The 19,586-nt window shown below is 64.0% G+C and overlaps 3 protein-coding genes across 5 annotated transcripts; 2 read left to right on the plus strand and 1 right to left on the minus strand.

The window, feature by feature from the left end:
* Window positions 1-1,637: 1,637 nt before the first annotated feature.
* On the plus strand, window positions 1,638-6,159 carry DNPEP (aspartyl aminopeptidase; the record flags this gene model as incomplete). Its single annotated transcript, XM_065751310.1, has 14 exons — window positions 1,638-1,728; window positions 1,793-1,881; window positions 1,964-2,077; window positions 2,179-2,304; window positions 2,431-2,561; window positions 2,806-2,890; window positions 3,296-3,403; window positions 3,633-3,710; window positions 4,045-4,125; window positions 4,383-4,543; window positions 4,678-4,717; window positions 5,074-5,175; window positions 5,534-5,701; window positions 6,052-6,159. Coding segments are annotated over 14 exons (1,425 nt in total), but the record flags the coding sequence as incomplete, so codon positions are not given.
* A 763-nt stretch (window positions 6,160-6,922) lies between these two features.
* On the plus strand, window positions 6,923-15,632 carry PTPRN (protein tyrosine phosphatase receptor type N). The gene is made up of 23 exons (XM_065750465.1): window positions 6,923-7,013; window positions 8,588-8,638; window positions 8,778-8,891; window positions 9,093-9,198; window positions 9,277-9,475; window positions 9,568-9,883; window positions 10,000-10,116; window positions 10,197-10,264; window positions 10,350-10,624; window positions 10,710-10,796; window positions 10,871-10,950; window positions 11,137-11,201; window positions 12,641-12,853; window positions 12,942-13,151; window positions 13,227-13,374; window positions 13,475-13,548; window positions 13,698-13,775; window positions 13,945-14,064; window positions 14,160-14,326; window positions 14,737-14,790; window positions 14,886-14,950; window positions 15,031-15,104; window positions 15,193-15,632. The coding sequence occupies exons 1-23, from the start codon at window positions 6,923-6,925 to the stop codon at window positions 15,262-15,264; spliced, it is 2,844 nt and encodes a 947-aa protein (XP_065606537.1). The 3' UTR covers window positions 15,265-15,632.
* A 31-nt stretch (window positions 15,633-15,663) lies between these two features.
* On the minus strand, window positions 15,664-19,542 carry DNAJB2 (DnaJ heat shock protein family (Hsp40) member B2). 3 transcript variants are annotated; one of them, XM_065750462.1, is made up of 9 exons: window positions 19,477-19,542; window positions 18,749-18,858; window positions 18,616-18,669; window positions 18,363-18,479; window positions 18,191-18,280; window positions 17,964-18,069; window positions 17,812-17,882; window positions 17,337-17,558; window positions 15,664-15,918 (listed from the first exon to the last, which is right to left on the minus strand). In XM_065750462.1, exons 1-9 carry the CDS (start codon window positions 19,539-19,541, stop codon window positions 15,713-15,715), a joined length of 1,041 nt encoding a protein of 346 aa, XP_065606534.1. In that variant the 5' UTR covers window position 19,542; the 3' UTR covers window positions 15,664-15,712. The 3 variants fall into 3 exon arrangements, with proteins under 3 accessions (XP_065606534.1, XP_065606533.1, XP_065606535.1); XM_065750461.1 differs by having other exon boundaries at window positions 18,363-18,482; XM_065750463.1 differs by lacking the exon at window positions 15,664-15,918 and adding an exon at window positions 15,925-16,394 and having other exon boundaries at window positions 18,363-18,482.
* Between the last annotated feature and the right edge of the window lie 44 nt (window positions 19,543-19,586).

Genomic DNA, 19,586 nt, shown 5'->3' on the forward strand with positions numbered 1-19,586 from the left:
ACTTCTTGCTGCTTCCTTCAGGCTGTCAGCGTGGGCATGCAGCAGCCCCAGTCCACATCTCTCTCTCCCCAGGGGCATGGATGCCTGTCCTGAGTGCCATGGGGATGCTGAGGGTGTCTGGCTGAACCTATAACCCATATGAATGCAGGGCGTGGCCCCTATGTGAGTGCATGGGATGTGTTGCCACCTTTGTCCAAGGTGACATTGTAGGGGAACTTGTTAGGGCCCAGTGTGGATGCTGGGAGTCAGCCACCTCCATGCCCTGTGAGGGTGCCTGCATTGATCAGGAGCATCCAGCTGTGACCCGTGGAGATGCTGGCGATGTTCACTTGTCCCACAGCCCTGCAGTCCAGAAGGATGCTGGGTTGTCCATCTCCATGGCTGCGATGGCATCACCCATGCCAGTGAGATGAGGCAGCACCCACCCCATCCCGCCGCGTGGCTGGTGGCTGGCGTAAGGGCGGCCGTGCGCTCAGCCTCCAGCAATGCCCGGGCGCTGACTTCACTTTCCCATGCAGGGACACGTGGCTTGGGGTGGGGGCTCGGCGGCAGCGCGGGTGCCATCCCTGCGCTCATCCTGACAGGGCGGGGACCAGGGGGCTGGCAGGCTGCAGGAGAAGGGGACGGCACTTCCCGGAGCTTTACACATCCATCCTGGCTGCCTGGCCCTTAACCCTTCCAGCAGGGCTCAGCTCTGCCTGCATGGCCCTATAGCCGCAGGAAAGGGCACGGTACCCCACCCCCGGGCACACTGGTGGGTGCATGCAGGAACACTGAACTGGGACACAAGCCCCACGGCGAGGATCCCCACTGCACTGAGGACTGTGGGGTGGGGCAGTGATAGGGTGCGGGGTGGCAGGTGCAGGGTGAGTCAGGGAGCACCCAGAAATAGCCACCAGCAGCTTTTCCGGGAAGACCCGGTGGCTCTGGGAATTAGCTGCCGCATGCCTAGGCGCTGCCCTTTGCCCACTGCAACGGGGCCACACTGCTCGGCCACTCACCCACATCCCTGGCACCCCGATCCCACTCCCATCCACAGGGGACAGGGGGCAGCCCCTGCCCTGGGCACCCGCTGCCGACCCATTCCCCTCGTTTGCAAACGGCCCCGAGCCCCCGGCAGGAGGCCGCACGGCGCTGCATACGGCACGCCCCATGTTTGGCTGCGGTGGCCGCGGTTGGCATGGAGACCCCCCCAGCTGTCCGCTGGCGGAGTGCCGGGCAGGGGGCACCGGTCCTTTTTATTTTCTTTAGGGGGAGGGGTGAGGCAGGTGCTGAGATGGGAGCACAGATCCCGAGCTGCCGGGGTCACGGCAGAGGGACCGCGAGCTTCCAGAGCCGCATTCCGCTTTCGTCTCCCGGCGTGCCACCGACGCCTTGTGTTGGGGGCGGGGGGGACGGGAACGCGACCTTCCCCCGTGCGGAAGTGCCGGTCCTCCGCTCCAGCAGGGGGCGCGCGGCGCGGCGCGGAGCGGGGCGGGGCGGCCATGCAGGTACCGGGCGGGAGGCAGCGGCGGGGCCGTGCTGAGCGGCCGTGGGGGGAGGGAGAGGGGGGGGCTCGGTGCCGCCGTGCGGCGCCCGCGGGGCAGGGAGGGATGGGGGGACCCGCGGCCCGGCTCCCGGCGTGACTCCGGTGGCCGTGGCCGCAGGCGGTGGGTCCGAAGCAGGCCGTGCAGGCGGCGGCGCAGGAGCTGGTGAGGTTCGTCAACCGCGGCCCCTCGCCCTACCATGGTAAGAGCCGCCCCGCCGCCCCGCCGCCGGCCCGCAGCCCCGCCTGACCCAGCCTTCCCCGCAGTGGTGGCCGAGTGCCGCAGCCGCCTGCTGCAGGCCGGCTTCCAGGAGCTGAAGGAGACGGAGCACTGGGACATCCGCCCCGCCTGCAAGGTGGGCCCGGGGCCGAGGGCTGGGGGCCCAGCGGGGAGCGTGGCTCTCACGGCCTTGCCCCTCCTTCCCCCCCTTCCGTTAGTACTTTGTCACCAGGAACTACTCCACGCTCATCGCCTTCGCCGTCGGGGGCCGCTTCCAGCCGGGGAATGGGTTCAGCCTGCTCGGGGCACACACTGACAGCCCCTGCCTCAGGGTGAGACCTCCCCTATATCCTCTTGAGCAAAGCCTGCCCTGCCCTGAGCCCCTGTGCCCACCGGTGTCCCGGACCCTGGTGCCATCTCTGCACTCTTCCAGGTGAAGCGGCGCTCGAAGCGGGGGCAGGTGGGCACGGTGCAGGTCGGTGTGGAGACCTATGGAGGGGGCATCTGGAACACCTGGTTTGACCGTGACCTCACCGTGGCGGGAAGGGTGATCGTCAAGGTGAGCCTGGCTTGGGGCAGGGATGGTGGCTTGGCTGTGGAGTAGGACTTGCTGCTACTCCTGCGACATCTCAGTCCTACAGAGCTGGCCCAGCGAGGCAGCTTAGCAGTCCTGCTGGTGTTTCAGGAGCCGAGCACGGGGCGCCTGGAGCAGCGGTTGGTGTATGTGGATCGGCCCATTCTCCGCATCCCCCATCTGGCCATCCATCTGCAGCGTAGCATCAATGAGAACTTTGGACCCAACACCGAGCACCACCTGTAAGGCCCGACTCAGCCCTCACAGCCGGAGCAGTGCCCAGCCCCAAGTCTCCCTGTAGCAGCTGCTGACTGCAGAAGGGTGGACTGTAATGGCTTCACTAATAACGAAGGGCACTGGGGTGTCCTAGGATTGCACAATAGCTCTGTGCTTAAAGCTTAGTGTGTCCTTGCTCCATTTGGCATGGCAGGCAGTCCCTGGGGGGTGGGCAACGCCCTGGCAGCTGCTGACACTGTCTCCCCACAGGGTTCCCATTCTGGCTACTGCTGTGCAGGAGGAGCTGGAAAAAGAGCCAGCCACAGAGCGCACAGCTGGTGTTGCTGCAGCCCAGGTGAGTAGGTAGCCAAGGACAAGGGGGGGGCTCTCACTGCGGTCTCCCATGTGCCATCTTTTGATCTCTAGTCCTCAGGGCTCTCTGCCAGCAAGTTCTTCTACTTCCCATTCACAGCTGCTCACTCTCAGCTCTACCCCAGAACCACATACACTGCACATGTGCATAACCCTTTTCTGTTCTCACCCCAGCCTGCAGCTACTCTATGGGAAGGGAGAAATCCCCCATAAAGCCATCATATATAGCCTCCCTCTCCTCTCAGAGGAGGGAGGGGAGGCTGCACAGTAGGCAGAGAGCCTTTCGCTATGCTCAGTGAACACCACTGCTGCCCTGCGTGAGGAGGGAATGCGAAAGTTTCTCTGCCATCCATCATTTGCACTGCCCACAGTTCTGCTTTTTTCCCAGACAGAGCGTCACAGCCCTGTCCTGCTTTCCCTGCTCTGCTCCCAGCTGGGGGTGAAACCAGAGCAGATTGTGGAGCTGGAACTATGCCTGGCAGATACACAGCCAGCGGTGAGTATGACAGAGCCTCCTTTTACCTGTATACAACATGCCTGCAGGCTGGCACTGCCCAGGTTCTGTGCATCGGATGCTTCTGCCTGGGGCATGCAGGGCTGGGAGCTGAGCAGACTGAGAGGAAATGGCTCCTGAAGGGCAGAGGTGGGGACTGGGCTGGGGATGCATCCCACCTATTCTTTGATGTCCCAAACCCTGTGTCCTACTTCTTGTTCTCTGACTGCAGACTCTTGGTGGTGCCTTTGATGAGTTCATCTTCTCCCCACGCCTGGACAACTTGCACAGCTGCTACTGCGCTCTGCAGGTGAGAGGAGGAAGAAAGGAGCCTTTGGACTTTGTCGTGGCCCTCTTGTGCCTCGACTTAGCTTTGCTGGTCTGTTAGCTCGTTCATATGGCAGGGGTATCTTGCTTACCAGAGGGCCCAGCGTTGAACAGTGGCTGCCCCTTTGTGCAGAGTGTGTGACATTCCCAGCAGCTCCTGAAAGTGATGAATTCTGTTTGTGCTGAGCAGTGTACCCACAGCTTCTTTCCTTGGTGCCTTGGGCTTTCCTGAGGATGTTCCTTCCAGCTCAGTGCTGAGCTTCCTAGGATGGGATGGCACCCAGGCTGGTACCCTTTCTCTTCTTCTGTCTCCCCAGGCCTTGATCGACTCATGCACAGTTCCTTCCCTCTCCCAGGAGCCCAACGTACGCCTCATTGCACTCTATGACAACGAGGAGGTGAGGGGCACTGCTGTGGGGTGGCTGGCACACAGAGGGGCTCTCTTCACCAATGACTAGAAGGAGTTACATCCCAGCCCCCCCATGGAGCACCCCACCACAAAGTGTGGCCCGGGCCTGGCAGGGGGTGGGAGCTTCTGGTGTACTTGGAAGCCTCCTTGCTGGCTATGGGGAGCATGCCGTCACTCAGCTGGCCTGCAGTGCTGGAGGTGGCTGGGGTGGTGCTGAGTGGGTTGTGCTTATGGTTCTCCTGGCAGGTAGGGTCAGAGAGCGCGCAGGGCGCCGAGTCCCTTCTGACAGAGCTGGTGCTGCGTCGAATCTCAGCATCACCACAAAACCTGACAGCCTTTGAGGAGGCTGTGGCCAAGTCCTACATGATCAGTGCTGACATGGCCCATGCAGTACACCCTAACTATGTGTGAGTACTCTGAACCCTGCTGTGCTGTGTGCAGGGACACATTCTTTGCGCTGCTGTTGGCACAGTGGCAGGACAGTTCTTGTTGTAATGGGGAGACAGGATTGTGGCATGCAACTCCTGCTTCTCTTTTGCAGGGACAAGCATGAGGAGAATCATCGGCCAGCCTTCCACAAGGTGAGCACAGCCTTCTGCTTTGTGCTAGAGCTGGTGCCACCTGTTTGTTCAGCAGCACCGTTAAACACACAGCCACTGCCCAGAATGCAACTCAGCAGCAGTTTTACAGGAGACCTTTGTCCTGCTGCACAGTGCAGTTGTGCCACATTGCTGGAGTTGATTACTTGGAAGCATAGCCCTGTCCATGGGGATCTTCCCTGGCTTAGAGCTGAGGCTGGTTGTCAAGCACGTCACTTGTAGGATCCAGGGGGTGGGACAGCGCTTCTGACTGTGGGTCTCTCCGGGGTACTTGGCGCGTACAAATTCTGGATGTGCAGTGTGTCCCTGTGCCAAACACTGTGTGTTCTCTTTCACAGGGCCCCGTCATCAAAGTGAACAGCAATCAGCGCTACGCCTCCACAGCTGTCACTGAGGCAGTCATCCGGGACATCGCGGCCCGCGTGGGTGTTCCTCTGCAGGTGAGCACAGCACCTGTGAATAGCACCAGTTCCTGCTGAGCCCCTGTGCTGGAGAGCAGGACCGATATCGGGACCTTACCTCTCTGCTGCTCTGCCTGTGCCTGCTGGTGTCTGTGGTGTCCTGCTGCTCCAGGGGCTCCTGCTCATGGGAGCAAGCTCCTGGCAAGCAGGCTGAGGATAGAAGGGAGTGCAGGTCTGGCCTGACCACATTGAATCTCCTGGGGCTTTCACATCTTGGCTTATGGACTGTGCTGCTCCCCTGTCCCAGCGTGCCTCCTGTTAGGACTAAGCCTGGTGGGAGCCGTGAGGGAGGCTGTGTGGCACTGGGAGCAGCTGCCAACCCCGTGTACTCATGCAGGAGTTCATGGTACGGAATGACACGCCGTGCGGCACCACCATCGGCCCCATTCTGGCCTCCCGCCTGGGGCTGCGTGTGCTGGACATCGGCTGCCCGCAGCTCGCCATGCACTCCATCCGAGAGATGTGCTGTACCTCGGGGGTGCTGCAGAGCATCACTCTCTTCAAGGTGAGCCGGGTCTCTTCCTGCTGCCCCAAATCACCACTGCTTCGTGCTTTATGTCCCCTCCAGCCCTACCTTTTGGGTGGGCTCCCCGCTGCACGGGGGCAGCGCAGCAGTGCCAGGAGCTTCCAGAGGTGCTCCTTGCCTCTCCGCCATCCATCCCAGCCTTCCCTGGTGACTGCCATCCCCAAATGGTTCCTATGGCAACCAGCACTAGCCTTGAATCAGTGATGGGTTACTATGGTGACGCGGTCCTGCTCTGTGCAGCAGCTGGCTGCACTGAGGCCGCACATAACCCAGTGGGGAGCTGCTCCCTGTGCCCCTGCCCCACACCCTGATGGCCTGTCTCCTTTCAGGGCTTCTTTGAGCTCCTGCCGGTGGTCAGCAGCAGCCTGGTGGTCGACTGAGGCGGCGGGAGAACAGTTACGGGGTTCAGCCCTGATTAAAGCATCTCTGTCTCGCAAGGGAGTGGTCTATGTGTGCAGCTGGGGTTGGGAAGGGACAGCTGTGGATCCTGAAACTGCTGTGAACGTTGTGCAGCAGAGGAGCTGGGATGAAAGATGGCCCTCAAAGCTATTGCTGTCCCCAGGCCCTGCCAGGTGGGCTGAAGCCAGCTCTCAGTTCCTGACTCACGCCTCTGCCGACCTCAGCACTCGGGCCGTCACAGGGAGCTTCCTTCCAGCCCCTGTGTGCCGCTGCCCCGGCAAGGGTCCTGTGGGATCGCTTCGGAGTTGTGCACCCAGGGCTGGGGATGCCCCTCCTGGCTTCCCCGGGCCGGCTCTGGCTGGGCGGGGTGTAAGGGCGTGGCCTGGTGCTCGCTGCCCATTGGCTATGGTGCGGGCGGGAGCCAGTCGGACCGCAGGGCCTGCCAGGGGCCGGTGCTGATTGGCGGCTGCGTACCTGCGCGGCGGCACACCCCCCTGGGGGCGGGGTTTGTCTCGGGGGAGGCCGTGATTGGCGCGATGCTCGGCCGTCTCTCCCCGGAACACGACGTCATTGGCCCCCGCTCTACCGGAGGGGGGCGTCAGCCTAAAACGGAGGAAGGGGGATGGAAATAAGTCGCGGCCTCCGATTGGCTACTGTGCGAAGGGGGCGGAGCGGAGCGGGCGCCATTGGATGGGAAGCGGCGGTGGGCGGGGCGAACGGCGCGGCGCGGCGGGGCGCGGGTTGGCGGCGGCGGCGGGGGCGCGGCCGGTGGGTGCGCCATGGTGCGGCCGTGAGCGGAGCATGGGGCGGCGGCTGCTCCGGGCGCTCCTCTGCCTCCTCCTCGTGGCCGGCCGCGGGCTGCTGCGGGTCGGAGGCGCCACCGCCGCGCACGGTGAGAGCGGGGCTCTGGGAGGGGCGGCGGCACCGCCCGGCCGGAGATCCCGAAGCTATCGGGTGGGGCGGCGGGATGCCACGGGGCGGGGGACGGGTGCCGCGGTGCCGTCGCGACGCGGCGGACCCGGCCCCGGTGCCGAGAGAGCGGCGCCGTGCGTCACCCGCGGCGGGGGCGTCTCTGCCTGGGCTGCCGGGCCGGCGGCGGGGATGCCTCCGGGCGCTCCGCTGACGGCGGAGTTGCAGTGCCCGGGATGGAGCGGGAACGGTGCGACGCTCTTCCGGACGCCCTGCCTGGCGGGCGCTGCGGGGCCCGGCTCCGGGGTACAGCTGCGAGAATGGGGACCGGGTCAGCGGCCCCGCGCGGCGGCTTCCTGCGGGACCCCGGTGCCCTTTAGCTGCCCTCCGCCGGCGGGCGCGGCCCGGGACCCGGAGCGAGCCGGTGCGCTCGCTGGTCGCTCCAGCTCTGGCCGCATCTCCCTTCTCGGAGCTCTGGGAGTACCGGGGGCCCTTACCGGCAGCGGAACTGCAGCCCCCCCTCTTCCCCCCGCACGGGCCCGGCGGCCGCTGACTCACTGCCGACGGGCAGGTGCCTCTCTGACCATCCGCCCCCAGGCAGCGGACCCCTGCAGCCACCCCGCTGAGGAGGGGACCACCGCCACCCGCTCCCCGAGGCCGCCCCGCGCGGTCCTGCCGTCCCCGGCAGCGGCTGCGGCCGAGACCTGCCCGGCCCAGCTCTCCTCCCCGGCGCGTAGCGGGACTGCCCGGCGGGACGCGGCTCTGTGGCTTCAGCACCGCGGACAGCGCCCGGCCACGCTGCCCGCTCCCGGTACCCCCGGCCCGGGGCCCCTGCAGTGCCACCCGCTGCCGCGCTTCCCTGTGCCCCGTGCCTCTTTCCGTTCCCACCCTGGGGAGCTGGCGCGGGGCAGCTCGCGGGTACACACGTTTTGGGGACCCGCTCCCCACTTGCCCCGGCGCGGGCTCGGCGGGCCCCTCCCTCCCCTCCCCCTGGTTGTTTTCTCGTTCCTTCCTCGCCATCCGGGGCTGAGTCATCGCCTGCTGCCGTCTCGCTGCTGACGGTCTTGGACCGAGATGCGGGGGGAGGAAGGGGGATGCTTCCCCCCCAAAGGGGTGGGGACCTCGTCATACCACTGCTTGTGTGCCTCGGGGCCCCCCCATGTTGGGAAAGCGGGTCCCCCCATGCTGCAAGGTAGAGGGCCTTGCCCTCGTCTCATAGTGCCACATGTGGGAGGGTGAGAGACAATCTCACAGCTCGCTGCCCCCCAGCTCCCTGCCCCCTAGCTCTCCCTTCCCTGCTGCCAGCACCCCACAAAACTCCGGGCTCCCCCCTTCCCTAGAGCCAGGAACGGGCTGTGCTCAGTGCCCCCTGCTCAGCTTTGAAGATGAGGAATGCTGCACTGAGGCCCTGCCCAAGGCTCCCCTGCTGCCACCACACTGCACCCCCCTGGCACTTCCCCGTGGAGCAGAGTCCCCAGGCAGCTGGCTTCCTTGCTTGTGATGAGCGAACCCCACTAAGCCCCCCCTTGCTGACTGTGCTCTGTCTGTCTGCTCCAGGCTGTCTGTTTGACCGGAGGCTGTGCTCCCCGCAGGAGGTGTGTGTGCAGGGTGAGTGCCTACAAACAGCCCCTGGTCCTGCTTTATCTGAGATGCTTGCTCATGGGGTGGGAGCAGGGCAGGAGGCAGATGGGGCTGTTTCACCCAAGCTGCTTTCATCCCTCCTCCCCACCACCCCACTCTTTTGCAGATGGGCTGTTCGGGCAGTGCCAGGTGGGCTCGGTGCAGGACAGGCCCCACTTTCAGGTCACATCCCCCGTTCTGCAGCGCCTGCAGGATGTCCTGCGGCACCTCATGGCACAAGGTGAGGGCTGGGGGGGGGCATGGCCACAGGTTGGGCAGCATCGCACAGAGGTACCACAGGGAGCAGAGACATTTGGGGTCCCACTGGCTGGGGACTGGGTTGGGGCAAGAAGGGATTCAGCTGGCTCTGGGAGAAACAGGAATGACCACATGCATAGGGTAGCTCTCCCACCCCAACATCTTATGGCCTCCTCTGCCGCAGGGCTCTCGTGGCAGGATGGCATCACACAGTACGTAATCTCACAGGAGATGGAGCGCATCCCCCGCCTCCGCCCGCCACCTTCGCTGGAGTCCATACCCAGGGACAGGTAGGGCAGGGTGGGGTGGGGGACACAGCAGGGCTGGGGAGCTGTGCCTAGGTGCCATCCCACGCTGCTTGTCCCAAGGTCCTTGCCCGTGCGCAGCCCCCCTCGGCACAGCCCCTTGCCCGTGGCCCCCGGTCTGCTCGCAGCCCAGCACCTGGGGCAGCCCCCACCGCTGCTGCCCTCAGGCCTGGCACAGCGCTACCTGGAGCACCTACTGCTGCCCCCACCGCCCCAACTGGGCTACGAGGAGGCCATGCTGCACCCCTACTCCTACCACAAGGTGCGTGGCATAGCGAGTTGCCTCTCAAAACCCCTTCTTCCTGTGCTGGGGTGTACAGTGGGTGCTGACTGGAGGCTGTGGTTCGGTTGCAGTTCGGCTACCAGGACACCACCGCGCACCACCTCCCAGGCAGCTCAGCCAGGCAGGGCCCTGATACCACCTCGCTGCTGGTCCGCAGCCTGTATGGAGCTGGCCCTATGCCCTCCTACAGTGGGCAGCCAGGGGCAGAAAGTAGCCACATATTCCAGGATCTGGGCCTGCTTGCACTGCCGAGGGAGAAAGCCACTCGCGTGGACCCAGCCAGCACCAGGCCCCAGCATGGTGCACGGTTCCTCAGTGACAACAGGGATGCAGGGCAGCAGGATCAGGCAGCACCCATGGCGGCTCGGCCATCCCCTGCACAGACAGGTACACAACCCTTGGGCTTGGAGCTCTGCATCCCATTTGCCCTCCATCCCCCAAATCCCCAACCCACAGCCCTGCATTGGGTGCAAAGCTCTGATCCAGAGCCACACCCCATGCAGATGCCTCGCTGAAGAGACTGGCCTCCCTGCTGGCTAGCTACAGGCTTGGGCTGCCTGAGCTCAGTCCTCAGCAGCTCAGCAGCCTCTCTGCCCTTCTGCAGCTGCTGCAAAGTTCTGGTGAGTGGGATGTGGGATACCACAGCGTCAGGTGTGGGGTGTTGACCCTCCTTTGGGATCCCCATCCTTCTCCTTCCCAGGTGCTGCTGGCCCTGAAGCACCCACAGCAAAGAGGCTCAGTGCTCAGCAGGGAGCTGCTGGGCCACAGGTGGGCTATGTGTGCATGGGAAGAGGGTGTGCCTTCCCCAGGGGACTCCTTGGGGGCCCTAGCACTTCCTGTCCCCCCTCTATAGGTGTCAGAGGGGGACATGCAGCATGGAGAAGAGCCAGTGCCGCCCTCCTCTGTGGTGCCACCTCCCAGGGTCACAGCCAGCAGTGCCCCAGCAAAAGGGCTGGGGGGCCAGGCAGCCACCTTGCCAGCCCCCCAGGCCCAGCCACAGAGGGGGCATGAGTGGGACGAGACGATGGCAGTGGAGAAGAAGAGCAACAGAGAGATGAAGGACGGCGGTGGGGCACAGCGGGGCACACGGCTGCCTGACGAGTACGGCTACATCATCACAGACCAGAAGTGAGAGTGGGGCCAGGGCACCGTGCAGACCCCATCCCCAGCACTGGGGCCGCATGCCCCCCTCACCCCGCCTTGCTCCCCGCAGGCCGCTGGGGCTGGCTGCCGGTGTGCGGCTGCTGGAGCTCCTGGCCAAGCGCGTGCACCTCTCCACCACCAGCTTCATCAACATCAGGTGAGGGCAGTGTGGTGCTGCCCAGGGATGGGGTGGGCTCTGTGTGCTCTGCTCTCACTCTCTGTCTCCCACAGTGTCGTGGGGCCTGCGCTCACCTTCCGTGTGCGGCACAACACCCAGAACCTCTCGCTGGCAGATGTGGCCAGCCAGGCTGGTGAGTGCTCAGCCTGGGGATCCCTTCTCCTTCACCTCTCCAGTGGCTGAGAGGGGGAGTGGGGCTGAGGTCCCGGTGCTGCTGGCTGACCTGGGGATGGTGGGTGGCTCTTGGGGTGTTCTTAGGCTCTTGGAGTTTTCTTGGCCAAGGGGAAGCACCCTGCTGACTGTTTGTCCCCATCTGCAGAGCAAATGAAGGCAGAGCTGGAGGCTGAGCTGGGCCTGAAGATTGTGCAGACGGGAGTGGGAGAGGTAGGAGCACAGCACAGGGACTTAAGACTGGGATGGGGCTGCAGGGAACTGGGAGCTGTGGGGTCTGCAGGCAGTGGTGGGGCCACTGATGGCCCCTCATGAGGCTTTGATGGGGGCTGTGTGTTGGGAACACGCTGATCACACCCAGCAGCATGGTGCTACCTGTAGGTTTGAGGCACTTAGATCTTACTAAAACAAGCCTGTGAGGCCTGAAGGGAGAACATTCCCCTCCATTTGGGACCTGGCTCATCCTTGGCTTCACTTCCCTCCAGTCTCCATTCTATGGCCTGGGCATGCCAGCCCTGTGCTGAGCACCCTGGGGACCAGGCAGGGAAAATGCCATCGTTCCTACAGGGAGCAGAGCGGCAGCTGGCGGCAGGGATGGAGCAGCAGCCATCTGCTGGGAGAGGGCCTCCCTCCCCTGCTCCTGTGGGCCACAAGAGTCATCCCATGGGGGATGGGGATAGAGATGGAGCTTATGTTTGCAGCTGGGGAAGGGCACAATGAGCCCCTGAGCCGTGGTTCCTATTCCTACCCTCCTGCCCTGGGGAGCTCAGTTGCAACCAAGGCAACTGATCTCCATCAGTCCCATGTGCAGCGTCAGGATGGCAATGCCTTTTAATGTGACAAGTGGCAGGAGCCAGGAGGGTGTGCTTTCCTAATGAGCAGTGCACCCCAGAAAGGGGGTTGTTTGCACCGAGGGGTGGGTTCCTTGTGCTGAGCACCCCCAGAGCAGGGGACAGCAGGCGCTGGGTCTGGCACTGCCCCAGCAGTGGGGGCAGGCGGCGGGGGCATCCCCAGGCATCATAGGTGATGATGATGATGATGATAGCAATGACGCAGCGTCCCCTCGGTAACCTCATCAGACCCATAGCCAATGGGAAGCCGAGGCAGTGAGGTAATGCAGGGCTCCAGCACCTCATTGGGTGCAGAGTATTTGATGGCGGGGCTGCCCCAGCATCCTGCCCACCCCTGGCTCTAGGGAAGGACTCTGTGGGGCTCGGTCTTGAGGGTCTCATCCAGCGAGGGCTCAGCACCCTCCTGTCCCAACGCAGGGGCTGAGAAACTGAGGAGGGTCTGAGGGGTTCGAGCTCTTGGGTTGAGTCAGGCAGGAGCTCACTGAGGCCAAGCTCTGAGGGCCTTAGGGGGCTGGGAGACAGTCCCAGGTACTGGCAGCAGCAGGTGGCTACTGCTTGGGCTTGTCCAAGTTGTGCACCTCCAGGGTCGGGGCTGTGATCTGTGCCATGTTCAGGCACACGTGCCCTGTGTGCAGACACCAGCTCTGCGCCCACTGAGCTGAGGAGCAGCACAGCCCCAAGTACCCTCCCTCTGGTTTAGCTCAGCCAACCAACCTCAAGCACGGTGTGGGAAGGGGTCTGTCCCCGCACGCCTCCTTGTGCAGATACCCCACGCTAACCCTTGCTTGGCATTGCTTGCAGAGGAATGAGGCAACTGCGTACCCGCACCCTTCCCACTTTGGAAACAGCTTCCACTCGGTGCTGCTCACCTTCATCGCACTGGCCTGTGTGGCTGGCGTCTCCATCGCAGCCGCCGCAGCCTTCTGCCTCCGGCAGCATGCCAAGCAGCGGGAGAAGGAGCGCCTGGCCGCCCTGGGGCCCGAGGGGGCCACCGACACCACCTTTGAGTACCAGGTAGGGATGTGGGATGCTGCATCCACACCACTGTGAGTATAGGGAGCGCCCTGTGGCTGAGAACTGGGGCTCTGCTCGCTGTCCCCAGGAGCTGTGCCGCCAGCACATGGCCACCAAGTCGCTCTTTGGCCGTGCCGAGGCCCCCACGGCACCAGCAGAGACGTCGCGAGTGAGCAGCGTCTCATCGCAGTTCAGCGATGCCCCGCAGCCCAGCCCCAGCTCACACAGCAGCACACCATCCTGGTGCGAGGAGCCTGTCCAGTCCAACATGGACATCTCCACTGGGCACATGATCCTGGTGAGCCCCCCTGGCAGGATGTGGCTCCCCGAGGCTCCCCTCAGCAGCAGGCTGACTCCTCAATCTGCACTCCAGGCCTACATGGAGGACCACCTCCGCAACAGGGACCGGCTGGCCAAGGAGTGGCAGGCTCTCTGTGCCTACCAGGCTGAGCCCAGCGTCTGCTCTCTCGCCCAAAGCGAAGCCAATCTGAAGAAGAACCGCAACCCAGACTATGTGCCCTGTGAGCATCTCAGGGCTGTGGTGCGGGGCACAGGGATGTTGGAGGTGCGGTATGGAGCGCTGTCCGCAGTGCTCACTGCGTCTCCTGTGCTGTTCCCCAGATGACCACGTGAGGATCAAGCTGAAAGCTGAGAGCAACCCATCTCGCAGCGACTTCATCAATGCCAGCCCAATCGTGAGTGATTGCTGGGATCCCCACTGGCACCAAGGGCAGCAGGAGCTCCCTTTCAGCCCCATTGCCTCCAGGGCATCCCCTGCTCCTCCTTCTGTCACACACTCCCTGGCCCAGTGACACGCAGCGTGTCACCCCTTTTCCCCCTCCAGATTGAGCATGACCCACGGATGCCGGCTTACATTGCCACGCAGGGGCCACTGTCCCATACCATTGCCGACTTCTGGCAGGTGAGTGTCACCTAGCTGTGCCAGCATCTGGGGACAGGGACATGCCCCTTGGAGCTCTGGAGCTCCTACATCCCAGTGATGCTCACCATGGTCCAGACGGGTCACAGTAGCTCGGACACTGTTCCTGGGCCATCACCCAGTGGTGACAACGGCGGTGCTTGGTGTGCAGATGGTGTGGGAGCATGGCTGCACCGTCATCGTCATGCTGAGCCCGCTGGCCGAGGACAGTGTCAAGCAGTGTGACCGCTACTGGCCTGACGAAGGCTCCTCGCTGTACCACATCTACGAGGCGAGTGGTCCCACAAGCATCGCCCCACTCCAGCACGTGGGGCAGGGCTGCGCTGCTCAGCACTGACACCCGTGGGCCATCCCTTCCCTGAGCAGGTGAACCTGGTGTCGGAGCACATCTGGTGCGAGGACTTCCTGGTGCGCAGCTTCTACCTGAAGAATGTGCAGTCGCAGGAGACCCGCACCCTGACGCAGTTCCACTTCCTCAGCTGGCCGGCTGAAGGCATCCCCGCCACCACGCGGCCCCTCCTCGACTTCCGCAGGTGGGTGCCAGCCCGGGGGGCACAGGGTCGGCTCGGGGGAGGGGTGGGAGCCAGCGGTGGCCCCGGTGGCGGGCCTCCTCTCCTCTCCTCCCCGCTCCTGCTCTCTGTCTGTCTCTGTCCCTGTTTCTCTCGCAGCTGCCGGCGTCATTTTTGTGATTTGCAGCTAGTAATCTGGCTCCAGTTGCATAGTCACAAAAGTGATCGTTGGCAGCCGTGCCTGCTGCACGGAGCGTGCCGGGAGCCCAGCCGGGGCCGGACCGCAGCCATCCCCACCAGCACCGCTCCCCCGTGGGCTCCTGCTCCCAGCCCGTACCGGGGAGGCGGCAGGAGCCCCGCACCGGACCCCGGTGCCCCCTCCCATCGCATCCCGACCCAAGCGGGCACTGACCCGCTGCCTCTTGTCCTTGCAGGAAGGTGAACAAGTGCTACCGGGGCCGCTCCTGCCCTATCATTGTGCACTGCAGGTACGTACCGCGGGGAAAGGGCGGGGGGGGGGGGAAGGGGTGGGGGCTGTGAGGCGGGGGCCGGGCCGGCCCCTGCACTTCTCTGCGTCTTCCAGTGACGGCGCAGGCAGGACCGGGACCTACATCCTCGTCGACATGGTCCTGAACCGCATGGCCAAAGGTACGGCGTGCGCCGTGCGTAGTGGGAACGCGGCGGTGGGCTCAGCCCTCACCTTCCTCATCCCCCACCCCATCCTCCAGGTGTGAAGGAGATCGACATCGCTGCGACGCTGGAGCACATCCGCGACCAGCGGCCCGGCATGGTGCAGACCAAGGTACTGCCAGCCCCTCCGTGCCGCCTGTCCCCAGTGCCCCCGCCCCGGGCAGGGGCTGCCCCAGCCTCACCCTGCTCCGTTTCCCCAGGACCAGTTCGAGTTCGCGCTGACCGCGGTGGCTGAGGAGGTGAATGCCATCCTGAAGGCACTGCCGCAGTGATAGCGAGGAACCCCCCCCTCCCACTCCCTCTCGTCTCCCTGTGGTCCCCATGCCGTCCCCCTGCCCTCTGGCTTCGGGCACGCTCCTGGCCCTGTAAATGCTGTCTGTGCTGCTGGCTCTGTTTTTTTTCCCCACCCCTCTCCTTGGGCTGCGGGGCTCAGCCCCCTGCGTGCCCTGTGGCGTGCAGCGTAGAGCCTTCGCTCCCACTGCTGTAGTGGGGCGCGGGCTCCCATCCCCTGCGGTGGAGGGGAAGGGCAGTGATGCTGGGAGTGTGGCCGTGGGGACACCCCTGGCTGCTCTCCCGCCCCTGTCCCTGTGCCTAAGCAGGGGGTGGGGGTCCTGGCCCTGCCCCTGTCCCTTCCGTGTCGCCCCCACCTCGTCACTCAAGCAGAAGAGAAATTTCTAGAGAAATATAATTTTGTATCTTGATGTGAATAAAGTTCTCGTGTCACGTTTGTGCAGCTGCAGCTGGGCCTGGCCTCTCTCTGTGTCCAGGGGAAGAGGGACGTGGTGGTGGCAGTGTCCTGCGCAACCCAGGGCCTTGGAGGGACCAAAAGGAGCACAAGAGAGCCCAGGCCTGACACAAGGCAGGGGGATCCTGCACCTCTTTTGGGGGTTGCCCCCATCCCACAGACACCCCACATGCGGTAGCTCCTGCAAACAGGTTTATTGACTGCTGTAGGCAGATGGGGTACGGGGGGGCTACGGGTGGGGGGATGGAGGCAGAGGCTGGTACCATTCCTTTTGCCCTGGCTGGCTGCCCCTCACTGCCTGCCACAGCCCCATGTGCCCCCAGCCTCACCTCAGGGGAGCAAGCCCCACATCCCTCCAGCAGCCAGCTCTGGCTAAGCTACAGCAATCCCTGCTTCCTCTCCCTCTCATCACCCCTCCCCAGCACCGTGTGGTACGTGGGGCATGCTCAGGGTCCACCCTTCTAATCCTATGGGTCTTGCTTGGCCACAAACGCTATCCACCACCCCCCCCCACCCCCACCGTATCCCATGGAGTTGGAGGGTGCTGGGGGAAGGAGGTGGCAAGGGGTGGCCGTGCAGGGACAAAGCGGAGTCCTCTGTGCCTCCATGGGCGAGCGGGTGTGCACGGTCCCCGGGCGCAGCAGCCTCAGAACACACCTGGGGAGACAAGCGGAGGGGGGGACACACAACATGACTGGTGAAACCTGGTGCTGGGAGCATGTGACAGCCAGCTTGGGACGAAGGGAGGAGGAAAGTCCTAGGAGGAAAGCCCAAGGCACTGTACAGCTGAGCTGCACTCATCTTCTGTACGGGAAGGGGGTGACAGCCACAGGAAACAAGGGGGGATTGTGTCCCCAGCCAAGGCAGGTGCCCCTGTGGGGTGTGCAAGGGGTAGGAGAAGGAGAGCAGGCAGGGTTCTGCAGCAGGAAGGGACGGAGGAGGTAAAGGCAGGAGCAACAGCATCCACCAGACACAAGGCACCAAGCAATGTCCGTGCACCTCTCCTTGCAAGGAGGAGCCCCCCCACAGTCGCAAAGTCTGAGGCAGCAGTGGGGGCACCAGCCACAGCCACTGCATGAATGTGGGGGAGGCAGAGAGAGGGGAACTCCCCTGCCCATGTCCCACAAATCCTGGGCACAGAGCTGCTTGTCCTACAGAGCATCAGCAAGGGCCTTTCTTTCAGCAACCAGGCTAATCTTGGCAGCCTCCCCAACACCAGGGCTCCCACAGCTACCCTCCACTCTTGGAGGAGCAGGGAGACAGGGCAGGACTGAACCCCCCATCCATTGCTGCGAGAGGCAGCAAAGCCATGGGCAGCCACCGCATCACGGCTCTTTGCTGCAGCCCTGGCACCTCATTCCCTCTGCCATGCCTGACAGAGGGCCCTTCCCCTGGGGGGCACAGCCCCTCAACCCCATGCTCACAGCAAGCGGCAGTGCCACTGCTTTGCCTTAGGGCCAGGTTTACGCCCTGGTGTTGTGGGGCTGCCAGCCCTGGGGGGCTCTCGCTCTGCCTCCCGCCGAGGCCTGTGAGCTGTGCTGGTGGCATGGGGGGCAGGGCTGCCCCCTGGAGCTGGGGGGGCACTGGGGCCGTGCCCACCTGCTTGGTGGTGCCCCGCAGCCTCCATCTCAGAGAGGCTGTAGGCCATGGCCAGCTGCAAGTCCTCATCCTCATCCTCGCTGTCCGTGTAGAGGCAGATGGGCGAGGAGCTCCGGGGCTGCTGTGGGGCAGGTGGTGGGGGTGAGGGGGGGCGTGGACTGGGGAAGGCTTGCTGCTCTCGCCGGCTCAGCTCCAGCCCCAGTGCCATGTCATCAGGGACACCTGCAGGGAGAGTAGGGTTAATGGCCAAGGATCCCAGCCCCCCCAGCCTTGGCACCCCTCCTAATCAGTGCAGCACAGTGCAGAGCTGGGTGCCCACCAGGCCTTGGGGGTGGGAGAGTCCCCATGTGTCTGCTCCAAAAAGCTTGCACAGGGCCCCGAGTGTTCAACCCCAAAACCAAGCCCTGAGGCAGCCTCCATGGCTCCCAGCAAGGAGATGCTGGAGGTGGCATGGCTCGGTGGCACCGCATCTCACCATCAATGTGGATCGACTTCAGCTCCCCATCCTCCTCCACTTCCACCCGCTCCCGCCCGTTCTCGATGATCCTGCAGACAGAAAGACAAGGAGACAGTCAGCCAACAGCCAGGCACTGTGGTGGCAGTCGCCCACGCCAATGAGGCCCTCACCGCTTGGTGGTGATACGTCGACCGTTAACGAAGGTGGTGGAGGTAGAGACAGAGCGGAATCCCATCCCTGCATCAGCCCCCGAGCTGAAGGATGAGGCGAAGAAATCTGGAGGAGGGAATGATAAAGTCAGCACCTGGGGGGCATGTGGGATGGGAGGGTGGCAGGCTCAGGGCTCTGAGCCATGCTGCGCCGTGGGTGCTAAGCCGAGGCACTCCATATCTCCTACCAGAGGATCCAGGGAAGGTGGAGAAGAAGTGGGCCCCTCCATGGTGCCGGGGACCGGCTCCCCGCAGCTCGGAGAAGGGCAGCATCTCGTCTGGAAGGCAGGCAGCCTCTATCAGCATCAGGCTGATGGTGCCCCATAACCATTCCCACGCCCCCTCCCACTCCACACGCACCAAAGAAGTCAGCAAAGGGATCTCGTCCACCAAAGAACTCTCGGAAAACGTCGTGAGCGCTCCGGAAGGTGAAGGTGAATTCAGGAGCCCCGGCATCGGCTCTGGAGCCCCCTGGCCCTGCTGGAGGGAACAGACATGGGGTTAAGCAGGAGTCAAACTCTAGTGTGTGCAGTCCCACAACTGAGTCTCCACACAGGACTGTACCCAAAGTTCAGTGACCCCCCCTCCCCATAGCCCCTGTCAGCTCACTCACCTGCCCCCATGAGGCCCTCTTTGCCATAGCGGTCATAGACATCACGCTTCTGCTCTGGAAGAAGAGAAGGGGCTATCAGGCAGGCAGCCCCAAGGACTGTGGGGACCCATCACACAGCACCATGGCATCTTACTGTCTGACAGGACTTCATAGGCCTCGGCGATTTCCTTGAACTTCTGCTCAGCGTATTCCTTGTTGTCTGGGTTTTTGTCTGGGTGCCATTTCAGTGCTGCCTTCCTGTACCTGCGCAGAGGGACACTCAGCGACGGGCACGCCATGGTAAGCCAAGCCTCCTGAGCACTCACAGCTCCAGACATGGCAGCAGCAGCAGCATCTCTGAGCTCGTTTCCCCCATTCCCAAGCACCGAGCCATCCGCCAGTGCCACAGCACCGGTGCCCACACGCACAGCAGCACCTCGCATGCAGCCCAGCAGCTCTGGCCACCAAACAGGCAAAGGACCTCCCTTCCCTGCCTCTGCAGCTCATTTCTGCTCTCATTTACAGACCCTCCCTTGGATGCACCCCAGCCCCGCTCCCCCACGAGGCACGACAAGTAGATCGATGGCACGCACTGGCCCGGGCAGCGCTCCCACCGCCAGGGACTAACGGATCCCGGAGCCGTGCTGGGCTGTGCCGGCCGCAGGAAACCTGGCACCCGGCCACGGCCGCGCTGGGGTCACGCCTGGGCTCTGCGAGCAGTGCCACCGCCCATGGCGCAGCCGCACGGCCGCCTCCCTCCCGGTCCCCGCTGGAGCCGGGTCAGGGCTCCGGGCCGCGGCACAGCTCCTGGCGATGCAGCAGCTCCCGCAGCTCCCCTCTCGTAGAGGACGGGGGGTGGAAGGCCGCCGGCCACTGACTTACGCCTTCTTGATGTCGTCGGCGGTGGCGTTGCGGCTCACACCCAGCGCTTCGTAGTAGTCCACCATGACGCGCGGCCGCCCCGCGGGGTCGCTGGGGAAGGAACGGCGGCG

This window comes from Cyrtonyx montezumae, unplaced genomic scaffold, assembly GCF_038088225.1.
Source record: "Cyrtonyx montezumae isolate F1298 unplaced genomic scaffold, pur_monq_1.0 scaffold_7, whole genome shotgun sequence".
In the NCBI taxonomy this organism is placed as follows: domain Eukaryota; kingdom Metazoa; phylum Chordata; class Aves; order Galliformes; family Odontophoridae; genus Cyrtonyx; species Cyrtonyx montezumae.